Source organism: Microtus oregoni, unplaced genomic scaffold, assembly GCF_018167655.1.
Source record: "Microtus oregoni isolate MIOR12 unplaced genomic scaffold, Mior012 000014F_ref0000157, whole genome shotgun sequence".
Lineage (NCBI taxonomy): Eukaryota > Metazoa > Chordata > Mammalia > Rodentia > Cricetidae > Microtus > Microtus oregoni.
The window spans coordinates 49,762,672-49,784,129 of NW_024543073.1; the positions used below are offsets into that span (position 1 = coordinate 49,762,672).

At 42.6% G+C, this 21,458-nt stretch overlaps 1 protein-coding gene across 3 annotated transcripts; it reads right to left on the reverse strand.

Annotated features, from left to right (window-relative positions):
• Elmod2 (ELMO domain containing 2) lies at positions 1-20,039 on the reverse strand. 3 transcript variants are annotated; one of them, XM_041663579.1, is made up of 9 exons: positions 19,914-20,039; positions 18,636-18,783; positions 16,691-16,719; positions 9,858-9,955; positions 9,511-9,640; positions 6,290-6,423; positions 4,533-4,601; positions 3,622-3,755; positions 1-3,316 (listed from the first exon to the last, which is right to left on the reverse strand). In XM_041663579.1, exons 2-9 carry the CDS (start codon positions 18,775-18,777, stop codon positions 3,171-3,173), a joined length of 882 nt encoding a protein of 293 aa, XP_041519513.1. In that variant the 5' UTR covers positions 18,778-18,783; positions 19,914-20,039; the 3' UTR covers positions 1-3,170. The 3 variants fall into 3 exon arrangements, with proteins under 3 accessions (XP_041519513.1, XP_041519515.1, XP_041519514.1); XM_041663581.1 differs by lacking the exon at positions 19,914-20,039 and adding an exon at positions 19,197-19,898; XM_041663580.1 differs by lacking the exon at positions 19,914-20,039 and adding an exon at positions 19,093-19,234.
• Positions 20,040-21,458: the final 1,419 nt, after the last annotated feature.

Sequence of the window (21,458 nt, forward strand, 5' to 3'; positions counted from 1 at the left end):
TCACACCATTGCTTTTACTTGAAACTCAAATGCCTGATGCAAAATAGACAGAAATTTAAGTTGCCCACCAGTACTTTCCCTGCAGGGAACACTACCGCTTAAATGTTTGTCAGCACTTTAATAAGAACGTAGAGCTACCCTACCGAAGTTAATGTGGGTCTTGGTCCTACCTACACTACATTTAAAACCTTATCCCAACAAAAACTGGAGGCAGAAAAAAAAAACAATAATACAAGGCACGACATCTCTCAGAGTACTAACAGCTCGCTCATCTCCATTTGACAGCTGCTGTGTGCAGAGACTACGAACCGTGAACATGACACAGAGTCCCCCAGCCGCAGGATCTCCATGGATTAGCATGCAGCATCTGTCCTGAGGACTCAGCGGTGGCCCTCAGTCATGACCCCAGAAGTCAGCATTATCACCCTCCCGGGCAAACTGCCCTCTTCCGTGCCCTGACACCCTCGGCTACAGAAATGAGCAGGGGCTTTTCACACCCAAATTAGGGTTTTTTTTTTTTTTTCCTTTGAGCAAAGCTTTTAATCAAAATTCCTTTCGTTGACTATTCTCAATGGACAGAATAAGAATGGCGATCAACATTGAAGGAAGAAGAATGAGTGTTTACATTTTCATAGGAAAATACATACAAATCAAAGTAGCTCCTAATATAGAAAAGAAAAAACAGGGTAGGGATTTTTAAGAAAAAGATTCTGATTTCTGAACTGTAAATGTCACCAGCTTAAATTCAGATTTATGCCAGTTGGACTGCTACATTTATTTACAAAGAGGCTGGTCTAAACACCTGATGTCTCCCATTTTTAGAAAGATTATCTTTCACAGCATTTGACCTGGAGCTGTTACTGTTTACGCTGCTCTTGTCACTGGTAAACTTTCTTCAACCTCGCGCACAGAGATTCATCTCCACCCTGACTTCTACTGAAGCTAGTATAACCTCCTGCTACTCAAATGCTGTGACTATTGTCACACTGTCATTTTACTACTTTTAGACAGGTAAACATCTGCACATGGATTTCAAAACTACATAAAATCGTGACATCTTTGAAAGTAAAGGCTATTGGCTGTGCTGTTCCTTTGCTGCATATGCCTAGCCTGTCGGCCAGAGGGTTCATGTTCCATTCTAGTGGACAACTGGTGATGGTCAAATTCTGGAACTTAAGATCAGTTCACTTTATAATTATCTGAAATGGTTAATGATAATTTTAATAAAAACAAACAATATCTGTAATGTACAAACAAAGGAGAATTTAACGACTGTGACATTAACCAAACTATGACAAGATGTTCTTAACATCAGTAGAGGTTTCCTGCTGGGAAATGCTTAATTACTTAAACATTTCCTCTTTCACACTTCAAGTAGTCTTTTTATTAAATATGCTGATAAAGAGTTAAATCAGTTCGAGATCAAAGCTGTTGAAAAGTTAAAATACAATGGTAAGTACTTTAGTGCAGAAGTTAAAGACTTACACACCTGCTCTCCACGGAAAAGGTATCACACAGACGATGAACAAAGACGGCCGACATGTGCTCCTTGTTAGGGTTTGCTATATAGTTCATCATACAACCTGGATGACAGAAGATTCCTCACAAGTGAAACGAGTATATGACCAGGGTTGAGAAAGTCCCCTAGTAAGAAGTCAATTATTAAGTTCCTATAATACTGAAAAGCTAAATCCTTTCTAGTATTATAAAATAAACCTACTTTTAAAAAAAGTTCCATCTTCCTTGAGGAAAAACACTTTTAACCCATGCACTGTAATGCACGGGCTATGCAACACTGCAGCCACGGCGTCATGTGGGCATCTGTGCCACTCTTCGACCAGCATGAAGATAGGGGTTTGAAAAAGACACACACCAACTGATGGAAAGTACCAGATCTTCCTCTATCACATAAGCTAGTCTTTAAATACCTGATACTAAAACATGTGCAAAATAGCACCATATTCTAACTTATGATATTGTGAACTTTTCCCCACGGGACTTAAGCACTGCTTCAGAATCCAATAATCGTTTCCTATCTTTAGACTCTTTTAATTTTTCTCTGAAAACAAATCTCTAAAACATGCCCAGAGGAAAGCATCCCTTCAGAATCTCATCACGTCTGATCCTCAGCAGTACTTGTCACCCTCCTGAGCTTTGGGGGAGTAAAGCTATACAAAAGCACAGTCATAGTCCAGGCTATGGCACCCCACAGCCTGTTGACCAGGTCCCTACATCATTGCCCAGAAACACCAGAGTCAAAGCAAGGCCAAGGAAAAATGAACAGCAAGTCAAACACACCAATGATGGAGATCAGAGATTTTGCGAAAGCTCTCAGTTTTCTTCCTGTATAGTTTTCAAAGATAGTTTTATCTTAAAAGAAACCATGTTTCCAAAGTCAGGATTTTCTTAGTAGATGCAGTTCCTCTCTAACACAGGGGCAGATGCCTCCTGGGGAGCTCTGAGGAAGGTTCTCTATGCAGCTGATAAAAGCAAACATTGAGCAAGGGTAAATGCCTGGAAACCTTGAAATAAGACCCCCAAAATATGCTACGTGGCAATAAAAACAGAGTCACCCAGGCTGCCATTCTCTCATTTTCTGTCATGTTCGGTCTCCAGAGAAATTGAGAAAGAAGCCCTCTCTGATGGAACCATGCTCCCCCTGCTCTAAGGCAGGGACACCCTGACAAGTGCTGGGGACACAAAGGAAGCCTTAGAGTGCACACGGTGCCCATTGGCTAGAAATAAAAGAGACAAAGCACACTCAAAAGCCATTTCCAGACTGAAAAATCATCTTGAAGAGTTTTAAATTTTTGGAAAGGACACCAGCTTGAGAGCTACAACACATAAAAATGAGATTCGTGCACATTTAGTCAACTGACTAAATATAAATATACCTGATTTAGACTTTTACGCTAATAGGCTAAGTCCCAAGTTCCAAACTGTAGTTCACGTGACTCCAGAAGGGCTCTTTGGAAGGGCGCGAACCTGTGGAGAACAGTGTATAAACAACTGTAAACATACACTGATTGTCCACTAGCTTTTTAAATAGAGTTCTGAAGGATTTTGTAGGAAATTATATATAAGAGTGTAGTTGATCAGATAATTTCTATAACATATAAATTCTGCGGTGTGTGCAAAATGTGGTAGAAAGAGAGGATGCTGTGTGTGTCTCATGTTTTCAAAGTGAGCGCAGTGTTGTAATCCATTAAGAGTCCTTTAATCTTCTCGTGAAACTTCTCTCGGTACAAGTTGAAGTACATAATGCTTTCTGGTTCTTCTTCAAGCCAAAACTTGTCAAATTCATAGACAAGGTAACCTGCAATTAAAAACCACACAAACATGTTGACCACGGGAATAAAATCCACTTAGGCCATCTCATCTTCAGAAAGCATGCATCCACCTTGCCAGTGAGATGGCTCGGTGTGCCGCAAGCCAGGCAACCTGAATTCAAATACAGCAGGTAGAGTGCAAATGAAGTGGGAGACCCATCTCCCATCATTTCCTGGCCCTCGAAGACCTTAAACAGTAAGAGGTGAAGCGTAAACTCTGGACCTCACAGGCAATGGCTTGAACGCGGCTGCTGTCCTGGCAGCGCTAGCACTGACTCCTCCCAATACTCACAGTAGAACTGCTGGAAGTGCTCCATGGTTGGCATCCCAGGGACAAAGTTGTAGAGATACAGCTTCAGGGCTTCACTCTTCAGTAAGCTATAAGCCATCTCTGTGAGATTGATTCCAACTATTGCATATGAATACCTACGTCAGAAACAAAACCAGTTACACAGCTAGCCGGCAGCCCACAACAAGCTTACAGTGCAGAAATAGCTAAGTCACTCAAACAGTGCTGCTGCTTGCCTGACACAGGGCGCACTTTGCAAAAATCTCTCTATACTTAGGGAGGCAGAAAGATCCAAAGTGTTTGCTTCTTGAGGGCTGTTAATTTTTTGGAGAGAAGCTAAGAAGTAAAAATAAAATTTCCTACCATACAACATCTAAAGACAATAAAGAGAGGAAAATCTACATTTACCATGCTTTATTATTCTAACTATTAAGTATAAAACTAAGAACAAGGCAAGGCCTCAATTTGCATTTCCTTTACTATTTTCTACTACTTTAAAATAAATTTTTTTTGGCGGGGGGAGGGGGGGTTTGAGACAGGGTTTCTCTATAGCTTTGGAGCCTGTCCTGGAACTAGCTCTTGTAGACCAGGTTGGCCTTGAACTCACAGAGATCCACCTGTCTCTGCCTCCCAAGTGCTGGGATTAAAGGCGTGCGCCACCACCGCCCCTGAAATAATTTTTGAAAAAAAATTTGAGCCCCATCTTTGTTTTATAAACTATATCATACGATACAATTAACTGGAATACATAGAACATTTTTGGTCATTTTTCTTTAAAATAGTTTATAATATCATTTCTACAGTTATCACGTATTAAAATAACATCATTTTAAGACATATTTTGAAATACCTTCAGATTTATATAGTCATTTTCATTGCTAGAGTCTAGCTTCTTTAATGTTTGTCCAGCTTACCCTAATTTGGGGTGATTTGAACGGGAAAGAATCTGGTGTGCTTCGCTGGTGTAATTTTCACTGAAATACCTGAACAAGGAAGACGATGAAATGAAAACGTTACACTCATGAGTAGCGTGAAAACCTCAGCACAAGCAAATGCTACCATCTAAACAACAGCCTTGCTCCCACAGACACCCCCCTTTCAAGCCCCTTCAATGGCTCACAGAGGTCTCAGAGTCCAAATTTAATCCTAAGGAATCAGGCCTCTCAATAAGGAACACAGGTAGATGGCAAGACTATCTTAACAGAGAACTCAGCTACAAAGGGATTTCCTATTTACTTATAAAAGAAAAAGTCCTCGTTTTGAAACTTGCTAATTTCCGGCCTGTACAATACTCAGAGGGCACCTGCGGGGCCGCCCGTCTCTGTCTCCTCTCTGCCACAGCTGGAGTGCGCCTTTCTATCCCACTGCTCACAAGCAGACATCACAGTCCTGTGTGAGTCCTGGCCTTCTTCACATCAGCTCAGTGAAGAGCCCTGTACTCCATCTAGAGTCAACATAGTCAAGAGTCAGACTGCTAAATGACTAAAGCCCCAGGCTCAGAGGGAGGTGGGGAAGTTGCTCATCTTCCTTAAAGATTACTGTCGGATTTATCCTAAGGAAGAAGAATTATATAGAACTTTTAAGATTTTAGAAATTACCAACGCATACATGCTTTTATAATTTAAAATAACATACATCTTGAAGTCTCATTATGACATATCTTTCCCCCAATAGCTTTATCCATATTGGCCTAAATATTTTTTCTCAGTATTAATTTAGTTTAGTTCAATTTCAGATTTTTTTCACAGTAAAATTATCCAAAAAGCCAGGCAGTGGTGATGCATGCCTTAAATCCCAGCACTCTGGAGAGGCAGGCAGAACTCAGTGAGTTCGAGGCAAGCCTATTCTACAGAGCAAGTTCCAGGATAGCCAGGCCTATACAGAGAACCATCTCTCAAAAGTAAAAAAACAAAGAAATTATTGGCTTCTCATTCTCTAAATGATAGTGTATAAATCATAATTCACAGGTAAACTGAAAGACTGCAGTCTAAACGCATGCATATTTATAAAAGAACTCTATCTCAACCTTCCTTATGCTGCAACCCTTTAACACAGTTCCTCATGTTGTGGTGACTCCAACCATAAAATTATTTTGTTGCTGCTTTATAGCTGTAACTTTGCTACTGTTATGAATCATGTAACTTTCCTCACAGGGGCCATGACCCACACGTTGAGAACCACTGGTAAAAGAGCTGGGTCTTCCAGTGTACTAGAATAGTGTTGGCTATCGGCTGTGACGTATTTTAGGATTCCATGCACATGGCCCAAGTACTAAGGGAAAAGGCAAGTTGTTACAGCCATGATAAACAGACCTGGGTCCAGGTCAACTGCCAGACATAGTGAGGGGCATGTCACCTAACCTGATTCTGTTTTCCCAAATGCAGTCAGAGCCACACAGTGGAAACAGGAGGGCAGAAACAGAAAGGAGGAGGAAGGCACTGCAAACGCTGGTGAGTCATCACGGACACAGGTGCGCACAGGGGATGCGCGGATGCGCATGCGCACATACTATGTTTCTAGTTGCTGTCAGCACCCTAGCAAACATGTGGACTATAGTTATGAAAACTCAGAGTCAATATGAAACAACAGGTCCGCTCTCACTAGATTTGAAAGAGACGGGAAATAACAAGGAATTGCATTCACCCAAGGAAAGGAAACTTATTTCACTTACACAAGATTGATCAGTCCAAGTATGCCCATGCCTCTGAAGTCTGTTTTGGGATCATCACCTTGGAAACCAATGTCCACCCACTGCTTGGAGATCCGGGCCTTCAACTTTTCTGTAGGCATCAGAAGACTCCAAAGCTGTGCAAACATGCTTTTGTGTTATAAATGATAATGATGTTCCTGGCTTACTGGGACATTTTCCTTTTCTTAGCTTAAGTAACTCATAATTGAATACTTTGAGCTCAACAACTTTTAGGCAAATTCTAAGACCAACAAGGGTTGAATTAAAAACATGGTGTACTATTCCAATCAGAAAGACTGTTATAAAGAATCATTTCTTTAAATCAAAATCACAGACATCTGGAGCAATGACCTGCCTATGTTTACTAATCATTTGATATATATACAACTTCTTTGATATATATATGTTGACTTCCCATTCTCTATATGATTTACAGTCTATAAGTCATAATTCACAATATATGGCAACATATTGATTAGTAAACAAATATATATGTTAGCTATACACACACACACACACACACACACATATACACTAGAATTAAATTGCTTACGAGCAGTCTTGGATAAATGGACCTATAATTCAGCTTGAACAGGTTTTGCTATAATATTGGGTAGTTAATCTTTAATCCAATAAAATAAATAGGCCCAAAAACAAATAAAATAAAATAGGCCTGAGGGAGAGAACCATGAAGAAATAATATTAATAAAACTCAAGAGATAAGTGTATGTGTGTACATGAGACTATTTCATAAAATTTATTTTTTAAATGGCCTACTTATAAACAAGTAGAATCTTTAACACTAAGGTGTTATCAAGAGTTGTTGACTAACAATCTTTCCCTTCATTAGATATGAACAAACCAGTCAATGAAAACTAATTTAAGAAAATTTAGTCAGTTTCAAGATCCAATGTAAGTCATCAGACAAAAACAGAATTGTAGACACTGATTAAAAAACTGAAAAGCTTAGCAAAACAAAATGCTTGCACCCCCACCTCCATTTCAGTGCCATGAGGCACTGTTGAGTGCTGGAAGAGTGTCCCGTCACCTAAGAGACTGTCAAGATTGGCCTTCCAGAATTCTGGCCCTGAAGCTAAATCCAACGATTAGATTGGACTTTATCCAGCTCATTGACATCAACAAGGAATGTGACCATAGCATAAGGCTTTCAATGTGTGGGCTGCAGTGTAAAACCACGACTGCCCAGTTCTTATCTGATGTCTGATTATGGAGAGGGCATCTTGCTATGTAGCCCAGGAGAGTCTTGAATCCCCTTCCTCTTGCCTCAATCTCTAGAATTCTGAGATTATAGGTACATGCCATCATATTGAGCTTTTAATACTCAAAATTTAATATTCATGAATACAAGTATGGGCCGTAGCCTGGAGATTCTGATTTCATAAGGTTAAGGTGGAAGTTTGTATCCCAAACGTAGACACTGACAAAAGCTGGTGAACATGTTTTTGGATTATACTTAAAACTACTTGAGCCAAACTTAGAGTCAGCAACTGTCACACCCTCCAGAGCTGAACTGCATAAGCGACAGTCAAGGGAAAAGGTGCCTGGAGCAGGCGCTAGGCCGTGTGTCTTATCCCTTCAGGAAGGCAGGTGTTACACAGAAAGCATCTCAAATTAAGGTGAATGAAGATAAGAGTACTCATCTAGGATGCTTTAAATTACTTCAAATATAAGCTCAACCCACATAATAACCCTTTATTAACCTCAAAATAATAACAAGTTTTATTTTAATTTTGCAATTAGGTAAAGTATTTATTTATATTTTTTCAAAAAAGGTTTTCCTGTTTGCTTAGATTTTCATTTTATGTTTATGAATGTGTTTATGTACACCATGTGTGTGGCCTCATGCCTTCTGAGACCAGAAGAGGGTGTCAGAGCCCCTGGAGCTGCAGTTACAGATGGTGCTGGGAATTGAACCCAGGTCCTCTGCAATAGCAGTAAGCACTCTTGGGTGCTGAGCCCTGGCCCTGGCCCCAGCCCCAGTTTTGCTGTGTTTAAGCTCTCCCCAAAGTTACTTTCATAGGACTTTTGGTTCTGTGCAGTTCTAACTCCAGGTGCAATATATGCTAATGGGTTATGTGTGAGATCAAAGTGGAACGGGAGACTGGGAGAGAAGGGTTTAAGCAGGGATGGGGAGCAGAGAGGAGAGGCAGGTAGGGAGGGCCAATCAAAACTAAGCACACCACGTGAAATGCCAAGAAATCTCTAATATGAGGAGGGAGGAGGGAGTGAAGTAGAGAGGATGAGGGAGAGGAGAGAGGGGGAGGGAGAGAGGAAGACCAAAAGTATGAAGGAAAGCAAGCATACTCAAAAGCACCCCTTCAGCCCCCTTGAAGGCAGTGTGAACTGAAGCACAGATGAGCAGGAGGCAGCTCTCCCCAAGCTCTAGGACTTTAGCACCAGCAGCAGGACAGCCCATCCCCCAGAGCCCTATAATCCCCTTCCCCACAGGAAGAGCCAGACTGGATGGGCTACAGTACTCTCTCTACTGCTCTCTCTATGGCAGCCTTTACATAACACAGGGTCACTGTCTGCACACCCTACACACCAGGAGCAGGAAGCCAACCTTTCTTACAGTTGCAGTCTACTGTGGCGTGGCAGTTTTGCTGACTGATGTCCCAATGCTGTGCAAAAGGGGCATCTATTTTCATAGCTTCTGTGCTTCTGAGGGAAAGCCCAACCTCCACAAAAAATTAGATAAACGGAAGCTCTGGGGCCCAGGCACCCCTGCCTGGAGGCAGAAGAACCCCCCTTTTATGAATGGATAACTTATCTTAGAAGCTCTATTTACCTGAATGTATTCTAAAAAATGCTTATCAAGTAAGAGTTATTGATCAGGGGGCTGGAGACATGGCTCAGTGGTTAATAGCACTGGCTGTTCTTCCAAAGGACCTGGGTTCAATTCCCAGCATTCCCTTGGCAGCTCACAACTGTACGTACCTCCTGTCCCAGGAGATCCAACAAACACATAAACACACAAACACACATGCAAAACACCAATGTACATGAAATTAAAAAAAAATATTTTTAAAAAGCTGTTGATCTACAATCTTTCCCTATCAATGAAATCTAATACACATTCTCCAAGAGGCAAACAAATGGGTGGACTGAATGAGCTTCTAGAACCCACACAGTGCTCACAGTTGAAGCTGCCTGCCTGCTGGAACACTAAAGCCAGCGCTTACCTTGAGGAGCAGTTTCTCATGCTGTGCATTGCCAGAATCGTAGGGTTTTTTCCTCACATTTTCCACAGCCTGGTAGAGCTGCTTATAGCCAGATATCTGCAGTAAGCACGTCCTCATGCATATCTGAAAACTGAAAGGATAACATTGTTAGTTTAACTCAAACCTCTTATCACAACAAAGCGAGGCCTGTTTTTCCTTCACACATCTCTGAACACTCCACCACACAGCAACGAAACTCTGAAGTGCACACAGAACAACCCACAAGTTACCTGTTCCCCAGGTAACCTGAGCAGGGCTCGGCACAGCACGCTACAGAGCCCCATGCCATCACAGAGGGAGCAGCACACCTGGTGTCTTTCTCCCGGCAGATGTTCTTCTCCTTCATTATGTCTGCTACACATCTGTCCAGCTCACTCTCAGCAACTCGTGTGGCACTCTGGAGGACCTGGGTATCGAGACACAGCTGAATGAGAGAAGTCCCCGAGAGTTGATGTAGAAGTCTGTTTTGAGACATTTAATCAGCCTTACCAAGAACATATTAAAATGCAAAAAGAAACCACACTTCCTTCAGATCTCCAAGAGATCATGCAAACATTTACGGTTTTCTAAAAGCCTCCTAGTTTCTTTTATAAAAGAAACCCTAATTAAACTCAGTGGGTTAAAAAAAATAAGTTATGAAAATGGGAAGAATATGGTTATGAACTATTACATATTTATGAAATTGTCAAAAAGATGCAGAGTTTTAAAATCAATGTTAAAGAGGAGCAACAACAGGCTCTAAGAGCTGTCTTCCTGTCCACAGCCGGGGCTCCCCACCCAGCACCCAGTTCTCTAGCACCTCTTGCTGGCAGCTTCTTTTCCCACGAAGTACTGTGTCACCATATTAAAAGGTAGCCATTCTGTGGGGTCTGTGTCTGGTCTGTCTGAAAACTTCCTTGTCTAGAAAGCCCTGTTAGGTCCTTTAATCTGGTCTCTTAGAGGACCATTTGAGCTATCCCGACCCCTCCCTCTATTTCTGCATAAGTCTGCAGATGAGCTTGTCAGTTTCTTCAAAACATACTCAATGTGATTCTAATTAAAATTTTGCAAACTCGCCGGATGGTGGGGGCAGATGCCTTTAATCCCAGCACTTGGGAGGCAGAGGCAGGGGGAATCTCTGTGAGTTCAAGGCCAGCCTGATCGACACAGTGAGTTCTAGGACAGGCTCCAAAGCTACACACAGAAACCCTGTCTGGAAAAACAAAATAAAACAGAAAAATAACTTCACAAACTCATAGGTCAATTTGGAACTTATATTTTAACAATAATGAGTCTTTTAATTGATGAATACCAGGGCTTCATTTTATTCTTTTTTTTCTCAACAATTTCTCCACAAGTTTTAGGGCTGAAAACAGTGTTTACTAAACTCCCCGGTGTTTGCACTTCTGGCTGCTGTGGTAGGTAGCACTGCTCTCTCATGGTCCGGAAGCTCACTGCTAACACAGACAGCAGTGAGCTACCTGCTGCCAGACTGTTCAGTTTGCTTGTTAGTACACAGCAGCAGCCTCTGAGGACTCCAGGGTTGTTCACACTCTCAGACTGCATTTATGCTAATAGTTCTTTCTGGCCAGCTACTTCTTGGGTTTGTTTCTGGTTGGCTGTGGTTCCCAGGATCTCCAGTGCAACGAAGCTGAGCAGAAGCAGAGAAACACAACGCATCGGTCATGCTTCCACTACACATGACAAGACATTCACTATCGGAAAGTTTTCCGTGCCAGCTGCAGACTGTTCGCTGGCCTTCAGCAGATTGGAGGAGCTTCTGCTCCTCTAGGTGGGAGTTTTTAATCATGATCAGATGTTTTAGTATCCATCAAAATGATCATATTTTTTCTGACTCTGTTAGTGTGGTAATAAATTATACTCACTGATTTTAAACTTCAATCATAATTTATTATCCTTGCTACTGTTCTGTAAGGATTCTTGTATCACATTCATAAAGGGTACTGAGTTGTACTTTTTATTTACATGTCTTTCTTTATTTGGTTTTAGTCTGTCCTCAAAAAAATAAAAAATGCTTTTTTCACCTCTATATCCTAGGACTTTCTGTTAACAGTGGCACTGTTTCTTCTTTCCATGAATGTTTGGTGACAATGAATTAGGCCAGGCTGGAGAGAAGGCTCAATGGTTAAGGGCACTAGCTGCTCTTGTAGAAGACCTGGGTTTCGTTTCCAGCATCTACACAGTGGCTCACAACATCTGTAACTCCAGCTCCAGGAGATCTGATACCTTTCTGACCATCGTGGGCCCCAAGAATGTACATGGTGCACAAGCATGCATGCCGGCAAACACCCTAAAATAAAAATACAAAGGTTCAAATATCTTTTAAAAGAGAATTAATTAGGCCAATGATGGAGATTTTTTTAAAACATTTTAAATTGGAGATTTCTTTTTTTTGAATATATGGCCAGCTAGGTCTTTTGTTTATTTTCATATTAGTTGATAAACTATCTTTTCTACAAACTCTTTCCATTGCATCTAAGCTACAAGATTTACCGGCATGAAGTCGCTCACAGAACTTCAGAACCTAGGCTAGGGTGATATCTTGTCTACACACTCGGCATTTTTCTTCTCTCATACTTGGTCAGTTATAGAGGTTATTGATACTATTAATCTTTTTTAAAAATCAGTTTCTGAGCTTTTTGGTAATCTACTTTTGTGTGTTTCATAATTTCATTGCTTTTCTGCCTTATTTGTAAATTCCTCAGCTTACTCTGGACTTAGTATCTTCTCAGGTCTCTAAAGATACAAATACAGAAAATTAGTTCAGGTCTTTAAAATTTGCTTTGGTATGCTAAACAAATGTTGATTATGCTCTGATTTTCTTTCTCTGTTTCCAACAAAATTCTTTGACCAATGGAATCAATACTATGCTTATACTCCAGATATTGAAATTTTTCATATTTTAGCAGCCATAGGAGATAATTTATAAGCAGTCCCTAGTCTGTAACTGAGTAAGTGAGACTTAACTTATAACAATCAAAGAAGTTTCAACTGTCAAACAATTTACAATAAAAGACAGCCATACTTTGAGATCACTTTTGGGGATTTAATAGAATAAATTGCTGTTATTCATAACAAGCATTGGGAATGCAAAGCATTTAAATACATAAGAGAGTTTCATGGATGTTTGTCCCCTGGCTTAACTATATCATCATCAATATTATCAAGATGGATTTTCTTATGCTGCCTTCATATTAATGCCTCTAGTCGTAAAACCATCACATGGTACTGATGAGGTTAAAGCCAACTGCACAAAGGCCAACAAGTAGGAAGCAATAAAATCAGAGTTTTTGTCCAGATTTCTTCTCGTGCAATAAAATGCAGAGCCAGTCGATGGAAATAACACAAGACCAGAATGAGATTTTTCTCTTAAAGTAAATATAATGTGTGAAATATGCACAAATTGCATGTGTACGTTGGCAAGTCCATCTCCATGTACTAACAAACGTGCTTTGGATTTCAGCTTCAAGACAACAAAGCATCTACTGTTTAACTGAGTCTGTGCAGTATTAGCTTTTCTCTTTATAGTGTCCTACAAAACATCAGGATTTTACTTTACAGTTTTTTGTTTTATTTTGTTTTTTGAGACAGGGTTTCTTTGTGTGGTCCTGGCTGTCCCAGAACTCACTTTGTAGACCAGGCTGGCCCCGAACTTACAGAGTCACCTGCCTCTGCTTCCCGAGTACACTACTATCACCAAGCAGTATTTTACTTTTCTAATGGTGATAGCATAAGAATACAACCTTAACATTTATATTTCAAGTGACATTTTTAAAGAAACTAGTAAGTAAGGTGAAATTAGAATATTATTCTGCTTATTTAATACACTCCTGTGGAGTCTTGACCACCTTGGGGCTAAACGACCCTTAAACAGGGGTCACATATCAGATATATACATTACAATTCATAACAATAGCAAAATTACAGTTATGAAGTAGCCATGAAATGATTCTATGGCTGGGGACACCACAGCATGGGGAGCTGTATGAAAGGGTGGCAGCATCAGGGAGATGAGAAACACGGCTCTGTCGAGTCTACACCTTCCTTCTCCGTGCCACTCCTGACTTCTCTCCTGGTGATAATTACTCAGCATCAATTTTACTTCTTTATTAGTCACTGAAGACACTGGCAGGATGCTGAAATGCAGTCATGAAATCCTCGTTGAGAGTTCACCAACATCTTACTTCCTATCCTGCTCATATTTAGTTTATCACATAAAATCTCACTAATAACTTCTGAGACCAGATGCTGCTGCTGCAGCTGATCCTCATTACAGCGGTTCTGCTGCTGCATGGGTGCTGAGTTCAGATTCTGTACCTTCTCCACGAGAACAAGCAAAGGGAGCAAACACTACACGCCCATGTGGAGACCCTGCGGCTGCAAACCGTTCATCTCCGCTTTGTCTGTACTCAGAGCACTGTTACTCGCTAGGAACTGGTGCAGGCTCTAGGGACACAGATGCAATTAACAAACACCATGCAGGAGAAAATGGAGAACTAGAGTAAAATACTGCACAACAAGGAAGGCAAAAGGACAGGGAGGGGAGGCTGCGGGTTACAATTCCAAGCAGAGAGTGGTCAGAGCACTCCTGAGTTCAGAACTGATGAAACTGGAGATGGGGTCCCTTAAGCTTTCACTGGGAGAACAAGCATTCTGGCTCTCATGGCACACAGCCCGATGGCAGGTGGTGTGATGGTCTGGAGCGGCAGCACAGTGGTGAGATGACACGGAACAGGACAAGAGCCAAGCCAGATGCAACCCCGTGAGCAACGCAGGGGCAGGTGAAGCTCCAGGTGTCAAATCATTCGAGAGGACACACTCCTCAGGAGCTGGGGCAATGCTGGCTCTGAGGGTGTGGTATGAGGGACTATTACATTGTCACAATGTGGTTTCCAGACCACAAGGAAGCCCCTGTCAAAGGATGGCTCATTCTCAAATATTCCCAGATTTACGATACAAAGAAACACAACTTGCTTAGCATCCATTGGTCCATGTGGCTTCTTACAGAAAGAATGGGAGCAGGCAAGACACAGGGCTGAACCTCCTAGCATGGCCCTGACCTGACCTGCAGGTGATGTGGGAGTGTCATATATCAATCTGTTGATTTCATTGGTTAAGCAATAAAAAGAAACTGCTTGGCCCTCATAGGTTAAAACATAGGTGGGTGGAGTAAACAGAACAGAATGCTGGGAGAAAGAAGCTGAGTCAGGAGTCGCCATGATTCTCCCACTCCAGGCAGATGCAGGTTAAGATCATTCCTGGTAAGCCAGCTCTTGGGCTACATAGATTATTAGAAATGGGCTAGTCCAGGTGTGAGAGTTAGCCGAGAAAAGGCTAGATATAATGGGCCAAGTGTTGTTTAAAAGAATACAGTTTCCGTGTAGTTATTTAGGGGCATAAGCTAGAGCTAGCCATGTGGGCAGTCGGGTGCTGGGGACGCAGCCCTGCCGCTCATATTACAACATGCAGGACCCAGTGTCACCAGGAAACCAACACATCAGAAGCAAAACAAGGATTTCTGGAGTGGGGCCCAGTGCCTACATTCCAACAAGCTCCAGAGGGCTGGAGCTGCTGCATTTGAACCTGTCCTGACAGACCCTGAGAGATGATGTGTCCAAGAAGGCCCGGTACAATGCACAGGCTGCTGTGGAGATCTGCCTCTGTGTGTGTGTGTGTGTGTGTGTGTGTGTGTGTGTGTGTGTGTGTGTGTATGTGTGTGTGTGTGTATATGTGTGTGTATAGGTGTGTGTATATGTGTGTGTATATGTGTGTGTGTGTGTGTACGTGCGTGAGAACCAGAGCAGAAACTTTCAATTTTCAGATGCCGCATTCTCATAGGAAAAAACAATCATTTTGGGTTCTGAACAAAAGACAACTCTATGCCCTCCCCAGTGTCCCCGTGTTTATCTATGTAAGTTGTTCTCACACAGTTCATTGTGAGGCTGTACCGTAACTAGTAAGCACCCACTTGAGCGGCAACTCTCCAGAAAGAAGCATTCAGCATGCAGAACCCACCACCCTTCTGTTCCAGCGTGAGTCAGCAACTCTTATCAACACTTGCAGACTGCGTCATGTCCATGTGCGTACTATGATTTATGATTCACAGTTTACAATAGGACCAAGTACAGACATATACGGTTATCTAAAGCAGATGCACACACAGGAAACTGAACTAACAATGTGGAAACAATATTTAATCTTACCGTGAGCAATCATCTCTACATGTTTACTACCCCTTTTTTCACTGTGAATGCTGGCCATCGTCCTTAACAGTGTCAAATAATGACCTACGTGCCTGTACGTTTGTCTCTGCTACCCCAGTAATTCTTACACACAGAACACTGTGATCTGATTAACGCTAGCATCAAACACTGCGGCTTGCACGTGGCAGACTGGCGTACTGGTCCTGACTCTGCATCACTGCAACTCAGTTAGGCAACCACTTGCCTGCCTTAGCTTCACAGAGTCAGACTGCACCTGCGGACTCCTTGCTTTGCACTTGACCACTCAGGTAAACCCGGGAATGCAGATGGAGAGGACACGGTCTGTCAGGCTTCCAGTGAGCCACTGAGAGACCACTCCCTCTGCCAACACTGAATCCCACACCTGGGGCCTATAGTGGGACAAGTGGAACACACCTGAGACCGGGACACCAACATGATAAAGGGTCTGTGCAGCTGGCCCACATGTGCATGAGCACACATGTGTAACCCTGCTTTATGCTCCTGCAGCTTTGGGTTTGTTTCTTAGATGGCAAAAAGCTGGCAGCTACATGGCACACGTCGGGACTCGCTTTGGGTCAAAAGGTAAACATGCAGGGTTTGCTCCAGCCAGAATCGCTGTGCTCTTCTCTCACACAAGCTACCCTGAGGACACAGTGATGGGAAGGCTTCCCTAAGATGCTGGTCTCCAAAAGCTACCAACTGCTACTGCAAAATAAAGAGGCAAAGCCTCAGAAGAGGACACAGTTGAAATACTCAAAACACAGAAAGTATTTGAAAACAGAATTACTACTTCTAAAATGAGAAAACTAAACTCACAGTTTCTCATAGCAAAGACAGTAAATATAAAGTGTTCTTTTTAAAGAAAAATAAATGCTTATGTTAAGATTTGTAGAATTAGCATTTTAATATGACCTTACCTTACTCTTGGAATATGTCAAGGAGTTTTCTGAAATTAAAAAAAAAAGTTACCACTTAAATGTATTTTCTGCATTAGACAAAATCAAATAGTAAAAATATAAAAGCAACGATAAGTCACTCTCACAGTTTAAGATACAATTTCTACATGAACAACAGGATAATCAATCTCAAGATCTTATAGGATCAAGATGAAGGTAGAACGATCTCCCCTCAACACAGTACCAAGCTGGTGTCAACCCGTTTTCCCAGAATGTCTTGCTTCTATGCAGACCGCCATAGTGAGAGTGTCTGCCCACAGCTCAGCTCTCAGAAATTCATCTGAAGACTGCACTCAAAGCCACTACTTTCTCTCCATTGCCAGCCCGAGTGAGTGGCCAGCGACGGAACAGCACAGGAACAAAGGAGCAGAGGCCAGACGGCCTCGCTACCTTTCCTGGCCCACGCAAAGAGCAAACAGCCTCTCTCTGTAGTCCTGGCCTTTGTGCCTTTGTGCCAAGAATGACAAGAATATCTGTGTTGGTCTGTTAAAAAAAAAAAAGTTTCTGGTACACTGAGAATGCTCTCCTTTTGGGAATTTTAAGAAAAATGCTTTCTGCCTCAAAGTAAAGCCTTGAATATACTCTTCCCAATTATAAAGCGCCAACCATTGCAGCCCAAAGAGACCTGTATCAAGAGGTGTGTGGGTCTTCTGAGCAGGCAAGAGGGAAAATCAAAGAGTGGCCATGAAATGCTCCTGCCATTCTTCCAGGGCCACCCTGGGTACAGGGCCCACTGCCCAGGCCTCAGTCCCTTGGCCCTAAGGGTCATGATTCCTCATTTGAGGTAATCTTAATCAACATAAAATAGGAACTGGTTAATTCTCGATTTTCCACTTAACACAGCAACATTTGCTGTGGCTCTGCCCAGGTCTTTCTTACTACACCTAAAGTGACTTCAAACCACATTTCTCATCTATCTGAGTTTGAAGTCAGAGCAATACTTTCAATTAAATGTTGGAAAACTCATTCGGCAGGAAAATAACACAAGACAAAATAAGCCCATGTATGTAGTATGTAGGTAGGTATGTATGTGTGCATGTGTGTGTGTGTGTGTGTGTGTATTGTATAAAATTTCCACAGCTACATTAAATTAGAAATTTAATTTATATTACTATAGCTTAACAGATCCAAAAAATTATCACTTCAACATATTACAAATACAGGTATGACATCTTTACAATTTTTATATGACTCTGAGATCCAGTGTGTACCTTAAGGGTACAGCACAACTCAGTTGACAACATGCACACTCCAAGTGCTCAGCAGCCATGTGGTCATCTCTACAAGCCTGGCCCTGGCAGGTTCTAGTAACCTTTTCTAGGACAAATGAGCAGTCTGCCCATTCATGAATAAGAGTAGGATGTGAGAAGAATGAGGCCACGATGTAGGAAAAGATCCTGATTCTTCCAATCTTTTCACCATATATTTGTGTAAAGTTTCAAATGGAAGAAAGAATAATTTTCCAGTAAACTATTGCAAGCATAATCTGAAAAATAGCTGATACTTTTTTGTTTGCTTGCTTGGTTTTTCAAGACAGGGCTTTTCTGTGTAGCCCTGGCTGTCCTGGAACTCACTCTGTAGACCAGGCTGGCCTTGAACTCACAGAGATCCTCCTGATCTACCTCTTGTGAGCTAAGATTAAAGGTATGCACCACCACTGCCAGGCTAACTGATGTATTTTTAGAAACCCAAAATATTTCTTCTTTGGGTAGCTATAAAAAGTTTTTCATATACAATCATTCAGTGTTCAGTAGTACAGTTAAAAGGACTCAAGGACCACAAAGCTTAAGAAACTCAGTTGCAATGATTTAATCAGAACACACAAGTACATTACCACTGGGTAGACAGAGAGCATTCAATTACGTTTTTATTAATCGTGAATTTTTCGGCTTTTGAGTAGCATTACCTATCCTGTATGTCCTCTGTGCGCCGCCATAGGTGTCAAAAATTCGCTGCAGTTCACACTTCCCAGTCATCTGTCGTAAGACCCATTTCATCCAAAACCGGAAAAAGTGCCCATAGAAGAACTCCCACAGAGAAATAAACATGTTGTCCTGGAGGATAGAAGAACACAAGCTTAACGGCCTTAAACTGGGGTTTTTAAAAAACCGAAAAACAAATTAAGCTGATCCAATTCCCCAAATCCCAAATAATAACAAAATCTTTTATTCCACTGTGTCTTATTTTGTGACTGTTTAATCAGTCAGGCAAGGAAACAATAAACAGCATAAATCAAATACTAATTAACTAGATGGTCAAGTTATCTCTAGGCCAAATGTTCACTTTTTAAAAAATTGTAAAAAAAAAAAAATTAGGGAAAAAGCTGGCCAAATTATTTAATGGCTTAAAAGAACAATAACTACCTTACATTTTTACCAAATAATAGTATTTCGAATTTTGGATTCCTACTTCCGTTTTTCATCCCTTCAAACTTGGAACTAAACAGTTTGAGAATAAAAAGACGAACCGAGCAACAATTTCAAATCAACCACACATCACATGTGACTTCCCCAAGAATGAGCTCTTCTTGCCCGGGTGCAGAGCGTGTCCCAGCTGTCTCGGTCAGCTGACGCCAGCACAAGTGGCTTACAAACTGAAGCATACAGGCTGAAAACCGAGCAGATGGCATCCTGACGAACTCATGATTTTTCCAGTCAATAGACGAAGGGCAGAAATGCCAAAAAAAAAAGTTTTTTGTTTTGTTTCGTTTTAAATCCCGCAAAACCTACACACTTGATACAACTGGGTCTTAGAAGAAAACTCTTCGAGTACTAAACGAAGGGGAGGAGGGATGCCGGGGACCGAAAGAAAACCGCTCCTCGCCTGCCTTCCGGGCCTGGGATTCGCAGACACACCCTCTCTGCGCCGGGGCCCGAGGAGCTGTCAAATTCGCAATCCCCGCAGGCCAGGGCACTGGGTGCCGGTGCCAGACGCGCGGATCTGGGTCTTTAAAATGAGGCATCCCGTCCGCGCTCGTCGGGACGGAGGCGGCAGAAGTGCCAGGCACCGGGAAGTCGTGCGCGAGCCCCGTGGGGACCGCGCCGTCCCGCCCCTCTCGCGCGCGGGAACGCTGCACAAAGCCCCGACGGCCCCGGCCCCCTGAGGGTGAGCGCGGGACCCCCGCGAGGCTTGCGCCGCCGCACGCCAGCAACGCAGGGTGAGAGAAGATTAAAACAGCAGCCACCTCACAGGAGCGGGAGAACTAGGAAAAGCTGGCGCTGCCTCGGTTTCCGCCAGCTGCAAACACCGGCAACGGAAACGACGCTCTACGCCGAGCGCTCCCCGCAAACACCGCGACCCGGAAGTCGGCACCGGAGGCCGGGGTTGGGGGCGGGGGAAGGCGGTGCCGAGCTCCGAGCCACGCCTCCTTATCCTCTTCCGATTGGCCCGCGCTCCCGCCTATCGCTGGCGCGGAAGGCGGGCCTGCCGCTGGTGCCCCGGACGCCAGACGGTTCCCCTGGCAACGGGGGGCGGGCTGCCACGCCCAGTGTCAACGTGGTCCCCGTGGACTTGGCCTGGAAACTTTGCTCCCGGGTTTCAAAGACTATTCTGCCTCGGGTGTGACTACAGCACTTTCACCTTCATTTCCTAATCTGCGAAGTGATTATTTCCCCTCTTTATGAGAAACAAAGGAAACTTGGCTCGACGGGACTTTATGGATGTTGCAAAGGAATTTGGGTGGCCTGTGTGTGCAACGAGAAGTTGCGAAGTTTGGACTTTTTCCTTCTGAAGAAGAACATTGAACGATTAACTTATCAAAGTTATTTTATTCATTTCTCATTCATTTATTATTATTCATTTCTTAAGTATTGTTTCTACTGGAGGAATAATTTGTGCACATTTTTAAAACCTCAAAAGTTACAGTTTATTAGCTGGTATACTGTGCTAGACTGTCTTCTACAAGGGGCTACACACAAAACCAACCGGCAAAAACATAGTATCGGGTGAAGCTGCTGGCTACTAGGAAGATTAGGCAAAGGGGATTAGGGAGTACGGGAAGGAGCTAGGTACAGCAGAGTCAGCACAATAAGAGTAAGCTTTTATGGGAGGGAGCAAGGGAGTGTGCTGGGACCGCTTCAGGAGGAAGGCTGACCCACGTGAGCAGTAAGTGGAGAGGTGTTGGATTAGGAATGTATTAAATGCTGACGAAGCATTGAGGGGTCAGAGGGTTAGAGAAGGGCAAAGTGGAAAAAAAGATCAAGTACAAAAGACATGTTATAAATAAAATGAAACAGAAGAAATCCCTGAACTGGGCATGATACTGCATGCCTGTGATCCCAGCCAGAAGATTGGGACATCAAGGCCGGCTGGGCAACACAAGTAAGTTTCTGTTTCAAAAAGTAAATAACTGAAGAATCCTCCCACCCAACCAAGATTCCTGGCTCCCTATTTCCCTTGCTCAGTTCCTTATACTTCTAGAAATATTCAAGCCAGTGTTTTGTCTGTGCTCCACTCATCTCCTGGTTAACTCAAATGAAGTGAGCGGTACACCCTTTGCCGCTACTCAACTATCATCTTAAAGGTAGATTCTATTTGTAGAACAGAAATGCATGAAAGACACATAAACCACCATCTTCGTCCCAGTGGAAGTGAAATATTTTTGGTGGAGACAGAAAATTTTTCTGTCCCCAATCAAGTTCTTGTCGGGCCCTCCTCCCAGGATGGAGTGCGCAGATGGCAGAGAGTACAAACAGGAGGCGCTCTAAGATTAACAGCCTTAACAAGATAA

Bases quoted from the DNA above. Each gene is read 5' to 3' on its own strand.
- Elmod2 (XM_041663579.1), bottom strand. From the start codon at position 18,777: ATGTTTATTTCTCTGTGGGAGTTCTTCTATGGGCACTTTTTCCGGTTT. The intron at 4,602-6,289 runs GTAAGTGAAATA...TTCCTTGTTCAG, and splicing joins CTTGGACTGATCAATCTTGT to GTATTTCAGTGAAAATTACA. The intron at 3,317-3,621 runs GTGAGTATTGGG...TTTTAATTGCAG, and splicing joins GCACTTCCAGCAGTTCTACT to GTTACCTTGTCTATGAATTT.